Source organism: Somniosus microcephalus, chromosome 9, assembly GCF_052327205.1.
Source record: "Somniosus microcephalus isolate GS21.2 chromosome 9, FLI_Smic_1.0, whole genome shotgun sequence".
NCBI classification, from domain to species: Eukaryota; Metazoa; Chordata; class Chondrichthyes; order Squaliformes; family Somniosidae; genus Somniosus; species Somniosus microcephalus.
This window is the reverse complement of record NC_140995.1, coordinates 8168449-8192329: the sequence shown is the minus strand read 5'-3', so window position 1 is coordinate 8192329 and position 23881 is coordinate 8168449. Positions and strand designations below refer to the sequence as shown.

The 23881-nt window shown below is 47.1% G+C and overlaps 1 protein-coding gene across 1 annotated transcript in view; it reads right to left on the bottom strand.

The window, feature by feature from the left end:
• Nucleotides 1–23881, bottom strand: part of LOC147112236 (protein disulfide-isomerase A6-like) — a 96675-nt gene that overhangs the window by 26039 nt on the left and 46755 nt on the right. The window contains exon 11 of the mRNA XM_085996315.1: nt 10657–10815. Within this exon, the coding sequence (XP_085852441.1) occupies nt 10657–10815 (159 nt within the window). The remainder of the gene's footprint in view (nt 1–10656; nt 10816–23881) is intronic.

Here is a 23881-nt window from a genome sequence, read left to right as displayed (position 1 = left end):
TTGGGTGTAAATCTATGCCAGCGTATTACTAGCATAAATACAGGAAACTTGTGTGAGCTGGTCTTTTGCATGGGGGCGCATAGAGTGAGTGGCAGGAGGTTTTGGCAGACATATCTCGGAAACGACACGAACGATCAGGGAAATTTGTGCGTACCAATGTTTTGGTGTAAAACTAGCATAAATCAGTTACGCACAAATTTCTGCAGGAAAATATGGCACAACTCTGCTCATGCGTTGCAGTTACATTGAGAAGTTTCAGGAAATTGTGTCTTGGAACTAGTGCTAAGAAAAAGCACCTAAAGATCAGTGGAAAAACATATACGGTTGGGCAAAACTGTGGCAGATGAAGTTCAATGTGGGGAAGTGTGAGACCATCCATTTTGGATCCAAGACAGACAAATCGGAATATTTTCTTCATGGCGAGAGGCTAGGAACTACGGAGGAACAAAGGGATCTGGGTGTCCAGGTACACAAATCACTAAAAATGCACAGGTACAAAAGGTAATCAAAAGGCTAATGGAATGCTAACCTTTAGCTCAAGGGGGCTGAATACAAAGGGGAGAAAGTTATGCTTCATTTGTACAGCGTCTTGGTCAGACCCCATCTGGAGTACTGGGTTCAGTTTTGGGCACTGCACCTCAGGAAGGATACAGAGGGTACAGCACAGATTCACCAGAATGATAGGGCTTGAAGGGTTAAGTTATAAGGACAGCTTGCATCAACTTGGCTTGTATTACCTTGAGTTTAGATGTTGAGGAGTGATCTATTTTAGGTGTCTAAAATGATAAAAGGATTCGATAGGGTAGATTCAGAGAAACTATTTCCTCTGGTGGGGAAATCCAGAACAAGGGGGCATAATCTTAAAGTTACAGCTAGGCCGTTCAGAAGTGAAATCAGGAAGCACAAGTGTAAGGAAATCTTTAATTCCTTCCACAAAAGGCTCTGATGCTGGGTCAATTGAAATTTTCAAGATTGAGATTTACAGATTTTTAATAGGTAAGGCTATTAAGGGATAGGAACATAGGAATAGGAGTAGGCCATTGAGCCCCTCGAGCCTGTTCCGCCATTCAATGAGATCATGACTGATCTGCAACCTAACTCCACATACCTGCCTTCGGCCCATATCCCTTAATACCTTTAGTTAACAAAAAGCTATCAATCTTAGATTTAAAATTAACAATTGATCTAGCATCAATTGCCATTTACGGAAGAGAGTTCCAAACTTCTGCCACCCTTTATGTGTAGAAGAGTTTCCTAATTCCACTCCTGAAAGGTCTGGCTCTAATTTTTAGACTATGCCCCCTAGTCCTAGAATCCCCAACCAGCGGAAATAGTTTCTCTCTAACTACCTTATCGGTTCCCCTTAATATCTTGAAAACTTCGATCAGATCACCCCTTAACCTTCTAAATTCTAGAGAACACAACCCTAATTTGTGTAATCTCTCCTCGTAACTTAACCCTTGAAGTCCGAGTATCATTCTGGTAAACCTACGCTGCACTCCCTCCAAGACCAATATATCCTTCCTAAGGTGTGGTGCCCAGAACTGCTCCCAGTGCTCCAGGTGTGGTCTAACCGGGGCTTTGTACAGCTGCAGCATAACTTCTACCCCCTTGTATTCTAGTCCTCCAGATATAAAGGACAGCATTCCATTAGCCTTTTAAATTATTTTCTGTACCTGTTCATGACATTCTAATGATTTATGTACCTGGACCCCTAAGTCTCTCTGGGCATCCACTGTTTTTAGCCTTTCACCATTTAGAAAGTACCCTGTTCTATCCTTTTTAGGTCCAAAGTGGATGACCTCACATTTGCCTACATTGAAATCCATTTGCCACAGTTTTGCCCATTCACTTAATCTGTCGATATTCCTTTGTAATTTTATGCTTCCATCTACACTGCCGACAATGCTGCCTGTCTTTGTGTCATCGGCAAATTTGGATATATGACTTTCTATGTCATCATCTAAGTCATTAATAAATATTGTGAATAATTGAGACACCAACACAGATCCGTGCGGGACACCACTAGTCACATCCTGCCAATTTGAGTATCTGCCCATTATCCCTACTCTCTGTCTCCTGCCACTCAGCCAATTTCCTAACCAGGTCAATAATTTGCCCTCAATTCTGTGGGCTTCTACTTTAGTTAACAGTCTCTTATGTGGGACTTTATCAAATGCCTTTGGGAAGTCCATATAAATAACATCCATAGGATATTGTTCAAAGGCGGATAAATGAAATTGAGGTACAGATAGGCCATGATCTAACTGAATGGCAGAAAAGGCTTATTTCATCACATTCACCCCTTCTATAGATTTAGTCTGTTCGGGGGTTTGATAGTCCTCTGCGACCGACGTGGCTGTTGCGGTGCCGCGGGTGTCGGCTGGGTGTCCCCGGTAGCCTCCTGGGTCTCTGCCGGGGGTGCCGCCAGGGTTGTTGAAGGGGTAGTTGGTGGGGGTGCCGTTGGTCGATGTTCTTCCGGGGGTGATGAAAGAGTAGTGGGTGGGTAAGAGTTGCTGCGATCGTTGTCGCTGCTATCGCCGTGGTTGTTGTCGTTACCGGCTGGGGCGACGTCTTTTATGGACACGGTGTCCTCCCTTCCGTCGGCGTGCCGGACATATGCGTATTGGGGGTTGGCGTGGAGTAGGTACACTGGCTCCACGAGAGGGTCCGTCTTGTGGCCCCTCACATGCCTTCGCACGAATACCAGACCTGGGGTGGAGAGCCATGACGGCATGGATACGCCTGAGGTGGATTTCCGGGGAAAGACAAACATTCGTTCATGAGGCGTGGCATTAGTGGCAGTACACAATAGCGACCGTATCGAATGGAGCACATCTGAGAGGACTTCCTGCCAGCGGGAGATAGGGAGGCCCTTGGTCCTTAGAGCTAGAGTGACTGCTTTCCATACTGTCCCGTTCTCTCGCTCCACTTGGCCGTTACCCCGGGGGTTGTAGCTGGTGGTACGGCTCGTGGCGATCCCCCTGGACAGCATGTACTGGCGTAGCTCTTCACTCATGAAGGACGCCCCCCTATCCGTATGGATGTAGCTCGGCATACCGAACAGGCAGAACAGGCTGTTGAGGCATTTAATGACCGTGGCGCTGGTCATGTCTGGGCAGGGGAAGGCGAATGGGAACCGGGAGTATTCGTCCACAATGTTCAGGAAGTAAACATTGCGGTCGACGGACGGGAGGGGGCCCTTGAAATCTAAGCTGAGCCGCTCAAAGGGCCGTGTAGCTTTGATTAAGTGGGCTCTATCTGGGCGGTAGAACCGAGGCTTGCACTCAGCACAAGTGCGGCAGTTCCTGGTCAGAGACCGAACTTCCTCAATCGAGTAGGGTAAGTTACGGGACTTTATGAAGTGGAACAGCCGCGTGACCCCTGGGTGGCAGAGGTCGTTGTGGAGGGTCTGTAGCCGATCCCCGGTGGCGCTGGCACACATCCCTCGTGAGAGGGCGTCAGGGGATTCGTTAAGGGCCCCTGGCCGGTAAATGATGTCATACTCGAAGGTGGAGAGCTCGATCCGCCACCTAAGAATCTTATCATTGTTAATCTTCCCCCTCTGTTTATTATTGAACATAAACGCTACCGACCGCTGGTCGGTAAGTAGGGTGAAGCGTTTGCCGGCTAGGTAGTGGCGCCAGTGGCGCACTGCCTCCACGATGGCTTGGGCCTCCTTTTCCACGGAGGAGTGTCTGATCTCGGGCCCTTGGAGGGTCCTCGAGAAGAAAGCTACGGGCCGCCCCGCCTGGTTGAGGGTGGCCGCCAAGGCGAAGTCAGACGCATCACTTTCCACTTGAAATGGAGTGTTCTCGTCCACTGCCTGTAGCGTGGCCCGCTCAATATCCTGCTTAATGCTTTTGAAGGCGGCGTGGGCCTCAGCAGAGAGCGGAAAAGAGGATGCTTTCAAGAGGGGGCGGGCTTTGTCGGAGTAGTTGGGGACCCATTGGGAATAATAAGAAAATAACCCCAGGCACCTTTTCAGGGCTTTGGGAGTGTTGGGCAGGGGCAGCTCCCGTAGGGGGCGCAATCGGTCGGGGTCTGGTCCGATTTCCCCATTCTCCACCACGCTGCCTAGTATGCAGAGGCGCGTGGTGTTGAAAACGCACTTGTCCTCGTTGTAGGTGAGGTTGAGTTTTTGTGCGGTTTCCAGGAACCTCTCGAGGTTCGAGTCGTGATCCTGCTGGTTGTGACCACAGATGGTGACGTTGTCGAGGTAGGGGAAGGTTGCCTGCAAGTGGTGGTCATCGACCATGCAGTCCATCTCCCTCTGGAAGACCGAGACCCCATTCGTCACCCCAAAGGGGACTCTGAGGAATTGGTAGAGGCGTCCGTTCGCCTCGAAGGCGGTGTACGGGCGGTCCTCTGGTCTGATAGGGAGCTGGTGGTACGCTGACTTAAGGTCGATGGTGGAGAACACCCGGTATTGGGCGATTTGGTTCACCATTTTTGATATGCGGGGTAGCGGGTAGGCGTCTAGTTGGGTGTACCTGTTGATCGTTTGGCTATAGTCGATCACCATCCGTTTCTTCTCGCTACCCCTTACCACTACCATTTGGGCGCGCCACGGGCTGTTGCTGCGTTCAATAATGCGCTCTTTCAGGAGCCTGTCTACCTCGGTCGCGATAAACCGCCTGTCCTCCCAGCTGTACCTCCTGCTTTTGGTCGCTATTGGCCGGCAGTTAGGGGTAAGGTTCGCGAATAGCGAAGGCGGCTTTACCTTCAGGGTAGCCAGACCGCACACTGTGAGGGGCGGCTGGGACCCACCGTACTTGAGCGTGATGCTTTGGTGGTTGCACTGGAAATCCAGGCCCAAGATCACGCTCGCACATAGATTCTTCATGATTAATACTTTAAAATTATCATATACAGTTCCGTTAACGGACAATTGTACCGTGCAGTAACCCAGAATGGTCGATGTCTGGGTTTTATCAGCCATAGAGATGGTACCCTGAGTAGGGACCACCTTTAGGGAGAGTTGTTGTGCCAGTTCAGGGTGGATAAAACTCTCCGTGCTTCCACTGTCAATTAAACATTTAACCCTGCACCCGTTTACCTCGATGTCCACCATTGATTTGGATAGCGGGTGCGGCCTGGTCTGGTCCACTGTGACCGATGCCACTGTAGGGCCCTGATCGAGACAGATGGCGTCCACGCTGTCTGCTCATAAGATGGCGGACCCCACGAGGTCGGGCAAGATGGCGTCCAAGATGGCCGCTCCCACAGCGCGCACGCGGCGGTGGCGGGTTTTCCGGCGGTTGGTTTTCCGGCGGGGTTCCCTCTGCACACCTTCCCGAAGTGCCCCTTCTTACCGCACTTAAAGCAGGTGGTGCCTTTCGCCGGGCACAGGTTTCTGGTGTGCTTTGGCTGCCCGCAGAAGTAGCAGTTGGGTTCCCGACGCGTCGCGGCTGTCGTAGGGCTTCTGGGGGGAGAGCGGGGCCCCGACGGTGTTGGGCTGCCGGGCGGGGAAGATGCCTTCCAAGATGGCGGCGCCCTTGGTGCACACGTGGCGGCGTGGACGGCGCGGGCTGAAGAGTAGGCGTCCGAGTTTCTCTGGGCCACATCCAGGGATCGCGCGGTGTCCGCAGCCTGTTTCAGGTCCAATCCCATTTTTTCCAGCAGTCTTTGCCGGATGTAAGTGGAGCTGAGGCCTGTGATAAAGGCATCGCGAACAAGCTCGTCAGTGTACACTGCGGCTTTTACATCTCGGCACTTGCAGTCTTTGCCAAGCATTTTCAGGGTGCCTAGGAACTCCTCCACCGATTCCCCAGGTCGCTGTGCGCGAGTAGCGAGCAGATGCCTAGCATACACCTCATTCGTAGGCTGCTGGTAATGCGCCTTTAAGATGTCGCAGGCGGCCAGGTACGTGTCGGCGTCTTGGATGAGGGGGTAAACCCGGTGGCTTACCCAATTCCGCAGAATTCCGAGTTTCATACTCGCAGCGTCCATAGCGTCTGCCGGGGGTGCCGCCAGGGTTGTTAATAAAATTGATGTGCCTCAATAATTCCGAGACTCGATGTTAACAAAGGAGTTGAATGGCCTACTCCTATTCTGGGGTTCCCAACCCTCCCGCTTTCGATGGGAGTTTCCCGGAATTGGTGATTGGTATCCTGAACGTAACTTCTGGTGACTCGGGAGAAACGGTCCTTGTATGCGTGGATCGCGCATGCGCTGTACCCCGGCTGTCTTGGCTTGCAGCCAATCTGCATTATCTGGGCCCTGCTGGTCACCATCGGAACACACTGCTTCCTTGCCGGATGTGAGGATGGTGGCTTTGAGGTCAATGAAAATCACCTGGAAACTCCGTGAGCCCTGATTACAGAGAGAGAGAGAAAAACACAAACTGGAGGAGAGAAACAAACTGGAGGAGGGAGGGAAAGAGAGCGCAACACAAACTGAGAGGAGAGAGCAACAAACTGGGAGAGGGAGGGAGAGAAAGAGCAACACAAACTGGGGGGGGGAAGAGAGAATCAAACTAGGGAGGGAGGGAGGGAGAGAAACACAAACTGGGAGAGGGAGGGAGAGAAAGAGCAACACAAACTGGAGGGGTGGGGAAAGAGAGAATCAAACTAGGGAGGGAGGGAGAGAAACACAAACTGGGGGATGGGAGAAACACAAACTGGAGAGAGGGAGAGTTCATGTCAGCCTGTGATGTACATGGTTGTATAATGTGTTTCATTCCAGGACTCAGGCAGCTTTGGTGCTGCTCCCTGAGGGCTGAGCCTCACCTCCCTGAAGATGGGTTTCAGCAGTGGGGGTCAGTGAACTGAATTAGGCTTGGTTTCGGTTTTATTTATTATTTTTATAACTTGCTGTGTATTGTAAAAAGTCATAAAATTGTATGAAAACTTTAGTTAGCAATTACTTATATCGATGATGTTTTTGTTGAATCAGTGGAATTTACTTGGTGTTTCTCATTGTGGTCAATACTGTAGAAATATCACAGAAATAGCTTTTATTTCAACATTACTTATCCTTAAATCTTTATTGTTTTGTATTCTTTCTTTGATTCATAAATTATGTTATTCATCTCACTACTAAACAAAAAGGAAAATATTTTATTCAGGGCTTGGTGTTACATAGACACTCAACTAAGGTGAATTAAATCACATCTGCAAACAGTGGGCAAATGTCACGTGATCGAATGTCATATGATTAAGCATCACATGTGCAATGTCATATGATCGAATGCCATGAGATCAAATGTCACAAGATCAAATCTCCAGGAATAGATCAACTCTCCAACAATACATCAAATCAGAGTTCACAACCCAGAGTTCACAACCGTATCCTGTTCCTTTATTCTTATGAGAAGGGTGGGAGTAGTCCTTATGGCAGTGGCAAAAGGCCATTGATCTCTTTTTTGGATGGAAAAGGACCATTAATGGGCACCTCCTCTTCGCCCCTTAGGCCTTAAACATTCCGCTTTTTAGGCCTGGGTCCAGTACAAGGTCTAGCAATAAAGTCCTTTATGATCTATGGTGCTCTTCCACCCACTTAAGTGGCCTCCTATTCAGATACTGCCTGAATTTTCCTGGCCGGAAGGGGCAAGCTTTCTCTAGCTATTGAGGAGCCTGCAAGGCACATACCCTGAATACTTAATGATTCCCTTCTCAACCCAGGTAACTGGGCTGGGGTCATGCCAGGATTGGGAAGAAGTCCTGCTCTGACCCTCCTGGGTGCATTCAGGAAAATTCAGTACATAATCCCTGCCTATGTGGATTACTTAGTAGCTTGGTTTGGAGACTCTTATACATGCTGATCAAAAAAGGAAGTGGATTATGCTTTGGGGCAGTTAAAGCGTTAAAAATGGGATTCCTGACTTGATTCCGCCCCCAACCCACCGGTTTTGCCGGAGGCGGGAGACCAACCCGCTCCCAGGGGGCATTACCTCAGTTTAAATAATGTAATGAGGCTGGAAGCCTCTTTTTCCCCTCCATTTTGTTTTTAACTCGTGAAACCCAGCAGTTAAACTGAGGCGGGGACTGCTGCATCCAGGAGGTAAGTGGCTTTATACCTCCCTCCTGGATCCAGGGACCCTACCTAACCCACCCCCCGTGATCGGAGATCCCCCTCCACGAGGCCTCCGATCACCTTCCCAGGCCTCCCCCCCTAACGCTGATGATGAGGCCGACCCCGATCCTTCGGCGGACAGCCCCGATCCTCTCTCCACCCCCCTAGATCCCTGTCCGACCCCATCTCCACCGATATCCGGCCGACCAAACCCCCCCACCGTGATCCCTGACCCCTTCTGATACTCCCTTCCCCCCCTCTCAATCCCCAACCCCTACCAATGCTCTCTCTCCCCAGCGATTCCCAACCCCTGCTGATTCGCTCTCCCGCCGGCGCGATCCACGACCCCTGCCGCTGCTCTCTTCCCCTGCCGTAATCCTTGACCCCTACCGATGCTCTCTTCCCCACCCCCTGTGATCCCCGACCCCTGCTGATTCGCTCTCCCGCCGCCGCGATCCATGACCCCTGCCGATGCTCTCTGCCCCCCCACGAACCCTGACCCCTGCCGCTGCTCTCTTCCCCTGCCGTAATCCTTGACCCCTACCGATGCTCTCTTCCCCACCCCCTGTGATCCCCGACCCTTGCCGATGCTCTCTCCCCCCTCCCGATCCCCGACCCCTGCCGATTGCTGATCCCTCCCCCGAACCGGCCCCTTGCTTCAGAGGCCTACCTGCCTGCAGCCAGCAGTTGCTCAAGGCCTTCGGGAAACCTGACCTCCAGGGTTTCCCACCAACCTCGGAGGCCCCCCGCCCCCAACCTGCTTACCTGGGGTCAATTCCGGCCAGTATCTCTGCTCTAGCATTTTCACCCAATGTAGCTTGTGTCTGGTCAGTGAATTTATGAAGAAATGAAGGCCAAATTAAAGATTACCAAACTAACCATAAAAATAAGTTAATATTATATACAAATAAGATATTTTTCTGTAATTCATTGTTCATGAACTATGTCACAAATTTAAGACCCCTTCAAGTCTGACATCACATATTCAAGACTCACTCGAGCCTTACAATAATTAACTGAACTTACACAGTACCTTTAAGGTTATTTTAGTAAAACTTTAACTTGTGAAGGAATATACTATATAACCTTTTTAGAAAAATATACTATATAGCCTTTTTAGAAAAATACACTATCTTATGAAAGAATTCTGGCCTTGTTGAGATAAGACAGTGGTTGACCCTGAAGAGTACCTTATAAGGAACTCTACCTTATAAATTCTTTAAAACATGACAAACTGGGTTTGGAAATTTAGAAACCTAACTATGAAATAGCTATGAAAGAATTCTGGCTATTGAAACAGGACAAGTTGTTGACCCTGAATAAATAACCTTATTGAAACAGAAGAATGGGTGGCTCCGAGTGGCTGGCCTTTTGGAACAGAACAATGGTCAACCCTGGAAAAGTGATCTAAATTAAACCTCGTAAAGATGACAGGAGATAAGGAACATCTGCCCTCGTAAAGATGACACATGGAATAAGGGACATCTGCCTTCACACCTATATGGTAAAAACTCCCAATAACTATTGCCGATGTAGCAGTAAGAATTTGCAAGAGGTCAGCAGAAAGATGAATAGTGATAATTAACTTGGATCAGCAGAAACCTTATGGGATACAACTGAAAAAGGGTATAAAAATTGAAGTCTCAAATGGGATATTAGAATCGCTTTAATCGGGCAAAGCGATTCTCGACTACAGAGGCTGCTCTGTGGTCTTCCACTCTTTGTACCTTGGGGATCGAAGGTAATTTGATATTGATGGATATCCTGCAGAGAAAATTTTAAGAACTGTAATACTGTAGCGAAGTTAAGCTTTAAAAGTAAGATTCTTTGTTAATAAGATCATATTTTTTCTCTTTTTAGAACTGTTAATGTTGCGATTGACTGATTCACCAACTGTAAATTGCATGTCAGTTCTATTAATAAATCTCTATATATTTTTAGAATTGTCTCACATAAGTCTTCTGTATCAATAACTCGCGAACCCAATCTCTGTACACTCTTTGGTGGAGAGGTACATTTCTGAAGGAGATCTCCGGACCCTCATAATATCCGGGACGTTACAGTCTGGCTAAACTTATTAAAAGTGCTATCTGGAGGATGGTAACATTCTTGGGTTGCTCCTTTCCTTTTGGGAGAGATAGCCCGGACCTTTAGACCCAGTTAAGCGTCTTTAGGATTCGGCTACCTCAAACTTTAGTTGAAAGTGAACGTCTGAGAAATACGCCCCAAAGGGGCTAGGACAAGTAAATATCCTTTCAAACTTACATTACATCTTATTTATTTTGACATTAATTTAAATTTAGTTTTATAATCTTAGCCTTCCTGTTTTTCTGTGCCTCCACCAACCTTCATTTCATTCAGGGTGTTAAACCCACATCAATAAAATTTAGTGACGGAGTGTTTAAAAACCACTTCCAAAGTTTGAGTTTCTAATCGATCAGGAGACTGAAGACTAAAGTTTGACTTGGTTGCAGCCTTGAAACAAGCTGGTCGAAATTTCACTTTTTCATAAATGCAAAGTGGCTAATGACCTAAAATCTGATGGCATACATCCTTCCTAAAGTAGGGCACACAAAACTGGGCACAATTGTGATTAAAACAATCTAAAAACTTACTTCATATAAAGATTTAGATTTTTACCTAAAAAATTCAGCTATTCCACGTTCACTGAATGAACCCTTCAAGAGTACATATTTTTTTATTCTTGCATCAATGGCTGTTATGTTAGGGTACGCAATACCTCCAATACCCAAAGCCTTTTCTAGCTTTGGCTGAGCCCCAGATTCTGTCCACAGCCAGCTAAAATGAGAGCACAACAGTTTTGTTACACTACAGTCATGCAACAACATGAAAACTTTAAAAAAAAATTACAGTATTATCATCGTATGTAGTAAATATCCATGTGAACATAGCTTCAAATTTAATTGAAGGTTGAAAAGGCTTTAGAAGCTGAAAGACTGATCTCAAATCAGATCGAGCTGCTGGTCCAGATGGCATTCACATGAGGGTGCGCAAAGAATTGGGAGCTATACTAAGTGAGCCCCTTGCTTTTATATTTAATAACTCTCTGGAGTCTAGGATTGTTCTTACAGACTGGAAGGAGGCTCATGTTGTACTGATATTCAAAAACGGTAACAGATCAGAACTGGGAATTATGGGTCAATAGGTTGATGTCAGTTGGAGGAAAGTTGTTAGAAGGGTTCGTGGTGATACTCAGTAAGCCACCTTGGCAGAGATGGGGTTATTAGAGACGCGCAATATTGTTTCTGGAAAACAAAACCATGTCTTACCAATCTGGTTAAATTACTAGTTTGATGGATAAAAATAGTACATTTGGATTTTCAAAGAGCTATTAACAAGGTGCCATACAATAGATTACTATATAAAATAGTGTCCTGTGGGATTGGAGGCCAGTTACTGGGTTCGATAGGGAATTGGCTGCATTCTCATAGACAGAGGGTTATAATTAACAGTAGGTATTCAATGTGGAGACCAGTTACTAATGTTCTAACTCCGTGATCGGTGTTAGGACGCTTACTCTTCACAATCTAAACTAATGATCTGCATGAAGGCATTGGCCGGGGGGGGGGAATACTGTCTGCAAGATCATGAATGACACGAAGATTTGTGCCGGTGTTAGAACCCTCAAGGAGAAAAAAAGATGCGATAGAGGAATTGACCCGCATCTGGCAGATGACATTTAATAATGGAGATAAATGTAGAGTTATGCATGTGGGTAAGGCCAATGCCAAGCATGTGCATACCATGCTGGGTTCTGAATTACAGGGGTGAATTTCCCGGGGGTCAGTGGGTGCGATCGGTGGCAGTTCAGGTGGGAAAGTGGTTCTTTTTGACAGCAGGTCGGGACCCCGCTGACAACCCGCCGCCATGCGCCTTTACCAAATGCTGAGCAGACCTGACACGCAGCGGTGGGGGAGGCAATTAAAATAATTAGTGGCTTGTTTACAGCCACTTAACAACACTTTTTTCCCAGCTTTTTGAATTTGACAGGTCATGCATCGGTTTCCCGCTGTGCCTAGCTGCGAAGCTGAGGTGGGATGTCACTCACCATTATTTCAGCTGATGAGTTCACAGCTTCAAATGTCAAGTCAAAACTCCCAGCTGATTGAGAAATGTTCCGTTAGCCACTAGCTTCTCTAAACTGCACTTCCATTACAGATTCAGGATGCTGCAAGTCTTTACACAAGTCTCCATCCAGTCTGATCTCATTACCTCTCTCACCATTGACAGATCGCTTCTGTCATCTCTACTTCACCTGCCATCTATTCCATCAGTATCGGTGCCCTTTATACACTCTCACCTTGGTCTGCAGAATCCCACCACAATCAGCCCCAACACCAGCAAAAACACCAACCTTCTCCACAATCAACTGATGCTGCACAGGACAGAGGGCATCAGCGCCCGACTACATTGCTGCCTGGGATGCCAGGGATGGCCTCACCATAGCCAGAGTTACTTCACTTGAGGCTGTACACCCTGGCTGCCACATGGTGTGCTAGGTTGGCACCACCCTACACCAACACCATAAAGCATCCCTACAATGTCCAAGCCATTCCTTTCACACCATTCACTGCAACTCACTAAGCCACTTCCAAAGGTGCACACAAATCTGTCCAAGAATGCAAAGTATTGAAAATAAAGGTTTCAATGTTTGACAGCACGTTAACAGAAACTTTACATGAACATTGGCGAAAGCACCCAAGTGCTTACCCTTGTGTGTTGTTATGATTGCATTAGGATGAGAGTGAATGTGATGGGTGGCTAGTGAGATGGGGATGTGATAATGTAGATAGAGAGGGATGGGTGGAGGTGCAAGGTAAGTTGGTGTGAGTAAGGATGTGCAGGAGTAGGGTAGAGAAGGCAAAGTGATGGGGATGTGATGAGAGGCACAGCAGGATGAGGTTGAATGTGGCTTTGTACTAATGTTTTGTGATCTACTGAGATCATTGAAACATTTGCGGCACTGCATCCAGGTTCTCCTGACCACGTCCCTGCTTGTGCCCTCCTCTGCAATGAGCAACCAGGCTGTGTTGATCTTCTAGGGGTGGTCTTCTTTGCCCATGAGAAGGGAAGAGGACCTCCCTGTGTGCTGTGACTCCCTCCATGAGTCATAGGAGAGCCTGGGTGCAGCCGTACACCTCTGTGCAGTGCTTGTCAGTGTTTGCAGCACCTCAATGCTGTAGAACACTGACAGCACAAATGTCAAATTAAAGTTGGCCATGGTTCCTTTAAGGAAACCGGCTAATGACGCGTCATCAAATGACATCATCGGACCCGTTTCTTTCAATTGGCCGGGAAACTCGCTGGGCGGACTTAACAAGCCCAATCAAGGGAAACTCATTCTACACAGTGGGCTGGAGCCGGCAGTGGGGCCGGGACCTGCCACCGATATCGCCTGCCACGGACCCGCTGAGGTTCGTAACATCTAGTCCACAGTCTTTTGAGCACGGAAAGAGACCGAGTGTTATAGTACATGAGTCTCTAAAGTTTCACAACCAGTGCTGAGATGCTATAGCAAAAGCAAATAGAGTATTCGGATGCATAGCTAGGACTATTCAATATGAAACAAAAAAGCACCAGTGTCCTTGTACAAAACCTTGGTTAGGCCTCAACGAGAATACCGTGTCCAGTTCTGGTCCCCTCATGTGGTGGACGATATAGAGGCCTTATAAAAGGTTCAGTAGAGAGCTACTAGATTAATACCTAATTTAAAATCTCTTAGTATCACAATAGGCTCAGAGAGCTGTGTCTTTTTACTCTAGAAAAGTGAAGACTTCAAGGTGATTTGATTGAATATTTAAACAATGAATGAACTAGACTATGTGGTTAAATTATTTAAATTAGTCCAGGTTGGGGAGAATGAGGGGGCTTGCCTAAAAATTATGGAAGTGTAGAACTAGGCTAAATATCAGAAGGTTTTTTTTATTTTCGCAGATGGTCATAGGTCTGTGGAATAAGTTGCCAGCTCGTGCACTGGGTGCGTATTCATTGCAAACTTTCAAGAAAGAGCTGGACGAGTTCCTGGAGGAGGCCAATATCATTGCATACAAAAGGTAGGTGGGATGTTGGGTGATGTACTTCGCAGTCACTGTTATCTCCTGGAACTCGTTTTTTGATCACCTTCAGGGGGTGGGAGTGGAATTTCCCAGAGTCTTTTCCCCCCTGAATTGGCCTAGGGTTTTTTTCAAAACTGTTTTTTTTGCATCTCCTAGGAGATTAAATGGCTGCCGGTGGGTGGGGAGCATCGAGAGCCATGATGCTTAGTTGCAATAGGACTGAATGGGACAGACTCAATGGACCAACTGGTCCTTTTCTGTGCATCTATTTCGTTGGTTTGTACTAACAAAAATTATGGCAATTAGTAAAAGACCAGGATCAGATTAAAACTTCTGAAACAGTACATTCTGAGTAGAAACACTTAGATAAGCAAATATTTAAACTATCTTCCAATAGCAGACAGAGTATGTGTAATGTATATACCTTTAAGGGGGGAACTGCATAATTAATTCGGAAAACCAAATTATAATTTGATTTGTTAAGGTTTAGTTGAACTTTTGTTTATTTACAGTCTTTTTGGGTTCAAATAAAAAGAGTTAAGAGGGGAACTATCTTTTACAGCTCATGTATACTGCAGTACCGGCAGTGACCACACCTGTATATAGCACTGAGTAGTAATCTGTACAGATCAGTTCCCATGTGAGCCATGTTGAGTAAACACCTGTTGTACCGTTCTCCTGCAGTCTGTGTCTTATTATACACAGACACAACATTGGCGACAAGGCAAGTTCGAACCTACCTGCAACTCTGCATCACCTCCCGGGGATTCGTTCCTGGAGATCAGTGGATTGGAGGTCAAGGCCAGAGACTCGGGCGTCGACCACGGGCAACCGCCCAGTCATCCAGCAGAGACTCGAGAATTGCGGGGGAGGCTGTCGAGAGCCAGGCTTGGCTTTCCAGTCGAGGTGGTCCAGCGAAACGGGCTGGCAACAGGTAGTGCGCAGACCCTTCCCGGACAGAGGCGGGCTAGAGCCCGACCGAGCAGCACAGCAAAGGGCCGAGCAGCGTCGACGGGGGAGAGAGAGAGAGGGCAGAGCATACAGGGCGCAGCCGGTGTTCAGGGGCCGAGCAGCGTCGAAGAGAGGGAGAGAGAGACGCGCAGAAACCCGCGAGGCGCCGCCATTGCCACGAGGACCGCTGAGAGCGGCGTTGGCAGCAGCGCAGGAGAAGCGCACGAAACCTACAGGGCGCCGCCATTGCCACGAGAACCGCCGGGAGCGGCGTTGGCAGTAGCGGGGGAGGAAGGAAAGCGCGGGAGATGCCATTTTAAGCCATTGGGAGACGCCATTTTAAACCACACCCAAAATGCCGAAGAGTGGCAGTATCACCGCGTTTGACAATGAAGTCGAAGATTGGACTACATATGTCGAACGAATAGAGGTATACTGCCAGGCAAATGAGGTGTCAGATGACAAGAAAGCGTCGGTATTGATAAATTTATCGGGTGCAAAGACATATGGGTTATTACGAAATCTAGTAACCCCAACGAAGCCAATGGAAAAGAGTTTTGAAGACATAGTAACGATACTACAGGAACATTTAAACCCCACACCGCTGCTAATAGCAGAAAGATTCAAATTTCACAAACGGAACCAGCATAAGGATGAAAGCAATGCTGATTATTTAACAGAACTGCGCAAACTATCGAAACACTGCCAGTTTGGAGCGGGACTGGCAGATACCTAAAGGGACAAGTTTGTGTGTGGGCTTCAAAGTGAAGGAACCCAGAAACGGCTTTTATCTGAAAAGGACCTTATGCTGAAAAAGGCTTTCAGCATTGCAGTATCATATGAAGCAGCAGCACGGGGCGCTGCAGAGATACAACAGAGACAGCAAGAATATGGCACAAACGAAATGTCATATAGAACAGAGAAGTGCTATCGCTGTGGCAGAACAGCACATGACCAGAATGATTGCTGGTTCAAAGACAAAGTGTGCAGACAGTGTGGAAAAGTAGGACACATAGCACGAGTCTGCAGGTCGGGGAAGAAAACCAGCAATAAGAAACCTACCAAAGGAAAGTACAAGAAGGTACATAAGATGACGGAGAATAGTTCAGACGAACAAAAGAGTGATAACGACTCCGAAAGCAGGGAACTGAGTTGTCTGAAACTACATAATGTGATCACAATGGAGGATCACCGAACCATTTGGGTCACTCTCAAGATAGCAGGAGTCCAGGTAAAGATGGAATTGGACACAGGATCAGCCCTAACAGTCATAAACCGACGGGACTACGCGCGGCTATTCTCACATATACCCTTGAGAGACACAAAAATTATTTTGAAGACGTACACGGGGCAAAAAAGTCTACCCCAAAGGAAAAATAAGGGTGACCGTTATATATAACGGTAAGGAAACACCAAAACTAGACCTGTATGTATTGCAAGATGGAGGACCACCATTACTGGGATGTGAATGGATCCGGAAAATACAACTGGATTGGCATTCCATACAGGCACTGACTGTGGCTGACAAAAAGGATGACGACGTCACACCTGGGCGACTGTCAAAGATCCTAACTGACGCGAAAGAAGTGTTCCAGCAAGGACTCGGAACATTAAAAGTCATGACAGTGACGATTAAAATTGAAGAAAACGCAAGCCCAAAATTTTTAAGGCCAGACTGGTACCTTATGCGATCCGCCCAGCCGTCGAAGCAGAGCTGGAGAGTCTGAAACGTTCAGGTGTACTGTCCAAGGTAGACTGGAGTGAGTGGGCTACACCCATCGTCCCTGTGATGAAAAAGTCGTTGAGCAGCACGCCTGGGGAACCAAGGAAGGTTCGCATCTGTGGGGACTTTAGGGTAACAGTGAACCCGGTCCTTCACACCGTACAATATCCACTTCCGCGGATTGAAGATATTTTCGCCTCGCTATCTGGAGGGAAACGCTTCACTAAGATTGATCTGGCCCAGGCGTATCTGCAAATGGAGGTAGAAGAAGCATCAAAAAAATACCTCACAATCAACACCCATAAAGGTCTTTACCAAAACAACCGGCTGGTATTCGGGGTAGCATCAGCTCCGGCTATTTGGCAGAGGGCAATGGAACAAGTCCTGCAAGGGATCCCAGGGACCCAGTGTTATTTGGACGACATCCTGGTCACGGGCGAAAATGACAGTGATCACCTTGCCAACCTGGAGCAGGTGCTCACTAGATTGCAGGAATATGGGCTCCGAGCTAACTGCCCCAAATGCGAGTTTTTTAGAAAACAGATCTCGTGTTGTGGCCACATTATCGATAAAGAGGGGTTACATAAGTCCCCAGAGAAGATTGAGGCAGTAGTCAAGGCTCCAGCACCGGAAAATGTGTCACAACTGAGGTCGTTCCTCGGGCTGGTAAACTACTACCATAAGTTCTTGCCAAATTTGTCTACAATACTACACCCACTGAACACCCAAACTGCAAACTGGGGTGCCATGGAAGTGGAGTGACGAATGTAGACGAGCTTTCCAGAAGAGCAAAACACTAATCACATCGAAAGAGGTATTGGCCCTTTACAACCCGGCATTACCAATTCGGTTGGCATGTGATGCGTCACCCTACGACATTGGAGCGGTGCTGTCGCACAAATTCTCGGACGGCTCAGAGAGGCCAATAGCCTTTGCGTCACGATCACTAACCTCAGCCGAGCGTAACTACGCCCAGATTGACAGGGAGGCCCTCAGCCTAGTGTGGGGAGTGAAAAAGTTCAATCACTATCTGCACGGGCAGAAATTCACCTTGCTGACTGATCACCAGCCTCTTGTCTCCATTTTTAATCCGAAGAAGGGCGTTCCGGTGATGACTGCGCAACGACTACAAAGATGGTCACTTTTTCTAGGGGCGCACCACTATGAGATTGAATATAAGGGCACGAAACAGCATGGAAATGCTGATGGGCTATCACGCCTGCCACTGCCTACTGCGGAGGAAGCACCAGCAGTGGATCCTGTCGAAATATTCCATTCGACTATAGTTGAATACCTACCGGTAACTAACGCTTGTATCGAAAAGGAAACCCGAAATGACCCGACACTGTCTCGGGTATATGATTTGACGGTGAAGGGATGGCCAGCACATGGCGACTCACTGTTGCCAGCATTCTCGACAAGGAGAGAACAGCTGTCAGTGTGCTGGGGGACCTTGATGTGTGGATCCCGAGTGGTAATTCCACCCAAGTTAAGGGATAGAGTGCTCAATGAGCTTCATGAGGGTCATCTGGGAGGGGTAAAAATGAAAAGCTTAGCCAGGGCTTATTTGTGGTGGCCGGGAATCGATAAACAAATCGACGACCTGACCAAGAGCTGCTCAGGATGCCAGAAAGTCCAAAATGCACCACCACAGGCCCTTCTACACCCATGGGAGTGGCCCTCATCTCCATGGCAATGGGTGCATATTGATTTTGCTGGTCCATTCATGGACTCAATGTTTTTAATAGCCGTGGATGCGCACTCAAAATGGCCTGAGGTCATCAAAATGTCCTCCACCACCACAGAGAAAACTATTGCAGTCCTACGGACCATTTTTGCTAGGAATGGCTTGCCAGAACAGATTTGCTCTGACAACGGACCACAGTTTGTGTCCGAAGAGTTCCGGAGGTTCTTGAAAAAGAATGAGGTAAGGCATTACACATCTGCCCCGTATCATCCAGCCACAAATGGATTGGCTGAGAGGTTCGTACAAACCTTTAAGAAGGCAATAAAGGCTATGTACAATGACAACATTCCGCTGCAGCACAAGGTGGACAATTTCCTGTTCGCCTACTGGAATGCGACACATGCAGTCACCAACCAGGCCCCAGCCATGATGTTCTTTAACTGAAGGTTAAGATCTTGCCTGGATTTGCTCAGACGAAATGTACGAAGAGATGTTGAGAGTAAGCAATTCCAGCACATCCATGAGAAGCCAACAAGGAGCTTCAATGTAGGGCAACCAGTCTTGGCCCGCGACTACCGAACAGAAAAATGGCAGCCAGGAACGATATGCACACGGCAGGGCCCCCTAATGTACACAGTGGACGTTGGGGAGAGCATCGTGAGACGCCATGCTGACCAGATCCTAGAGTCACAGGAACAAGTTAACCCCATGCCTCGCCCATACGTACCTGGTGATGAACCCGACGTACAGGTCGTATCTACCCCAGAAACAGTAGCATCGCTGATGAACCAACCGACGACAGGGGGCCAGAATCGCCTCCGCACCAAGAGCAAGACACTCGGGAAAGGCGCTATCCAGAAAGGATCAGGAAGCCTCCCCAAAGACTGAATATATAAATAGACTATTTTCAGCTAATGTTGCATGTTAAAAGTGTTAATTGTAATTAGTTTGATATTTAATTGTTAAATGAGTGTTATGGTACTGTTAATCTAAAAGGGAAGGAATTGTAATGTATATACCTTTAAGGGGGGGGAACTATCTTTTACAGCTCATGTATACTGCAGTACCGGCAGTGACCACACCTGTATATAGCACTGAGTAGTAATCTGTACAGATCAGTTCCCGTGTGAGCCACGTTGAGTAAACACCTGTTGTACCGTTCTCCTGCAGTCTGTGTCTTATTATACACAGACACAACAGTATGAAGATAATGACTAGCTTTTTCTTTTTTTCTCTCCTCTCCTGAAAATGCTGACTTTTGCTTAAGTACAGATGAATGAGCAGCTTCTGGTACCTCGCCAAAATGGCCATTCTTCATATGTGAGCCTTGACAGCAAGTGTCAAATGGTTACTTAACCAAGGAGAGCATCACAGTGAAGCCTACTCCTGGTCCATGAAATGCTCACATGTGCATTTTCCAATAGGTGGAACTAGATTTTAATCACTTCACCATTGGCGGCCATATGGGTTATGTGGAACGGGTAGGGAAGTGGCTTTGAGCCCAAGATCAGCCATGATCTTATTGAATGGTGGAGCAGGCTCGAGGGGCCAACTGGCCTATTCCTGCTCCTATATCTTATGTTCTTATATTCATACCTTCAGCTGCCTAGGCCCTAAGCTCTGGAATTTCCTCCCTAAACCTTTCCGCCACTCTACCTCTCTCTCCTGCTTTAAGACTCTCCTTAAAACCTTTGACTAAGCTTTTGGTCATCTGTCCCAATACCTCCTTATGTGGCTCAGTGCCAAATTCTGTTTTATAACCCTCCCGTGAAGCGCCTTCGGATTTTACTACGTTAAAGGCGCTATATAAATGCAAGATGTTGTTGTAGATAGCAATCAGCAGGCGAATCCTGGATGACTTTTTTCACTCCTTAGCTCAGAAGCCCAAGGGCAATTGTAGCAGCCCAACTGCTGACTCGGCATAGGAATCTAACTGGAGACCTACTAGCCTGTATGACATAATGCTACGCTGAGTGGTGCCTTTATCAATTAGACCATCAGGGAAGCATGGTAAACCCTTACTACAGGTACTATCCAAGTACTTAATCAAACAATATTTTTAAAATGTTTCATAACAGCTTATACTAACTAAAAATTTGCTATACATATTCATACAGTAATCGTAAAAGGAACTAAAGTAACATTTTTGAACCATCAAATTGTCTCCTTAGAGAATACCTCACTAAACCATTATGGACTAAAATGTGTAGCAATGTGCATTTTGTTCAGTACTTTGATGTACATGTGCAAGGCACCATATTCTACTTTGCCACTGCACATAGCTTGTTGCTTACTGAAGTGGCAGTTCCAAATAATGTCACAGAGTACAACTTGCTATAAATAAAAGAAAGCATTTGCATGTATATAGTACTTTTCACCATCTTAGGACATCCCAAAACACTTAATGAATTCCCTCCCTAAACCTCTCTGCCTCTCCATCGCTCTCTACTCTTTTAAGTCGCTCCTTAAAACCTACAGCCTGGAAATTCCCCACCTTAGTGCCGGCTGTCGACACCAATTTTCTTGAAAAAATAGCGGCCGCCTCGCTTCCGGTGCTGAACACGGCGGCTGCCATTTTGGAGAGGTCGGCAGCGCTGTTGTTGCCTGTTTTTTTTCAGCAGGCAGTTGAGCTTTAAGGGCTAGAGACTGCCTATTTTTGAATGATTTTTTTTTTTTTTTCAGAAGTCTGCTTTCTAAAATGACAGCATTGCTTTAAGAAAATGCAGCCTCGCTCCAGGGACGGGATATTGGGCCTCCTGCTGAGTGCACAGCCTAAAGCAGCACGTTTGTCGCTGGGATGTGCGCTGAAATCATTCAAATCAGCAGGCAGGACCAAAATAACATGCTGCCTGTGATTTTTTTAACGGTCGCGAGCTAATCTCGCCCACCGCCCGTTTTCGGGCCTTATCGTATTTCTAGGCCTACCTCTTCGACCAAGTCAATAAAGTACAAAAGTGACTATGCTTCAAAATGTAGGCAAACATAGCAGCCGGTTTGTGCACAGTAAAGTCCCATAAAAAACAATGACCGGAATTTTCAGTACCCGGGCAGGTCGGGTGCGGGCGGTCACCGTTGCTGCTTCCATCCTGCTGCAGAAAATTACTTTCTGATAATGGGGCCTATAAAACACGCCCTATGCGTTACCCAGCCCAATTAAATGGTGCGGGTCTGATGACGTCATCTATGACGCGTTTTCAGCCAGGATATTTAAAGGAGCCATGCCACATTGCATTTGAAGGTGCATCTAGGAGCAGGCAGCACACTGGAGGTTTTCATTGCTCCAAATAGTTGGAGAGATGGCTGCAAAGAGGCAAAGGCTGCACCCAGGTTCTCCAATGACTCCCTCCATAGGGAGTCTGCACACAGGGAGGTCCTCTTCCTTTCCAATGGGCGGAAGAGAACTCCCAGGAGACAAAAAGCCTGGCTTCAAGTTGTAGAGGAGGTCAACAGCAGGGATGTGTTCAGGAGGACCTGGGTGCAGTGCCGCAAACATTTCAATTATCTCACTAGATCTGGAAAAGTGAGGAGTACAAAGCCACACTCACCTTCACCCTGCTGTGCCTCTCATCACATCCCCATCACTCTGCCCTCCCAACCCTACTCCTGCACATCCTTACTCACACCAACATACCTTGCACGTCCATCCATCCCTCTCTCTCTATCTACATTATCACATCCCCATCTTACTAGCCACCCCTCACATAAGAACATAAGAAATAGGTGCAGGAGTAGGCCAATCGGCCCCTCGAGCCTGCTCCACCATTCAATAAGATCATGGCTGATCTGATCCTAACCTCAAATCTTCTATCACTCTGCATCCACCCGAACCCATGTGATCTCCCGGGAGAGGCGAAAAACCAGATAAAGACCCAATGGCCAATTTGGGAGAAAAAAATCTGGGAAATTCCTCTCCGACCCATCTAGGCGATCGAAATTCTTCCAGGAGATCACTCTGTCCCTATATTTTCTACAGTACTTACCTTCTGTAAAGGCGATCTCCACCCCAGCCAGGAACAGGAATAAAACCATCTCCTGAAATCTAACAGAATTAGAACACAGTAGGAGCAGAACAAGGCTACACGGCCCCTGGGCCCGCTCCACTACCCACAGGGCCATGACCATTCCGAACCCAGACTCATGTCCAATTTCCTGCCCGCTCCCCGTAACCCTTTATTCCCTTTACTTCTAGGAAACTATCTATTTCTGTTTTAAATTTATTTAATGATGTAGCTTCCACAGCTTTCTGGGGCAGCAAATTCCACAAACCTACCACCCTCTGAGTGAAGAAGTTTCTCCTCATCTCAGTTTTGAATGAGCAGCCCCTTATTTTAAGATTATGCCCCCTAGTTCTAGTTTCACCCATCATTGGGAACATCCTCACCGCATCCACCCGATCAAGCCCCTTCACAATCTTATATGTTTCAATAAGATCGCCTCTCATTCTTCTGAACTCCAATGAGTAGAGTCCCAATCTACTCAACCTCTCCTCATATGACCACCCCCTCATCCCCGGGATTAACCGAGTGAACCTTCTTTGTACTGACTCGAGAGCAAGTATGTCTTTTCTTAAGTATGGACACCAAAACTGTATGCAGTATTCCAGGTGCGGCCTCACCAATACCTTGTACAACTGCAGCAATACCTCCCTGTTTTTATATTCCAACCCCCTAGCAATAAAAGCCAACATTCCATTGGCCTTCTTAATCACTTGCTGCACCTGCATACTAACTTTTTGAGTTTCGTGCACCAGGACCCCCAGATCCCTTTGTACTACAGTACTTTCCAGTTTCTTGCCATTAAGATAATAACTTGCTCTATGATTTTTCCTGCCAAAGTGCATAACCTCACACTTTCCAGTATTGTATTCCATCTGCCAAATCTCTGCCCACTTACTTAACCTGTCTATGTCCCTTTGCAGGTTTTTTATGTCCTCCTCACTCACTACTTTCCCTCCCATCTTTGTATCATCTGCAAACTTTGATATGTTACACTCGGTCCCCTCCTCCAAATCGTTAATATAGATTGTAAAGAGTTGGGGACCCAGCACTGACCCCTGCGGAACACCACTAGTTACTGGTTGCCAATCTGAGAACGAACCATTTATCCCAACTCTCTGCTTTCTGTTAGAGAGCCAATCCTCCACCCACGCCAGAATATTACCCCCAATCCCGTGATTTTTTATCTTGAGCAATAATCTTTTGTGTGGCACCTTGTCAAATGCCTTTTGGAAGTCTAAATACACTACGTCCACTGGTTCCCCTTTATCCACCCTGTATGTTACTTCCTCAAAAAACTCAAGCAAATTTGTTAAACATGACTTCCCCTTCATGAAACCATGCTGAGTTTGCCCTATTAAATTATGTTTATCCAAATGTCCCGTTACTGTCTCCTTAATAATGGACTCTAACATTTTACCAACCACAGATG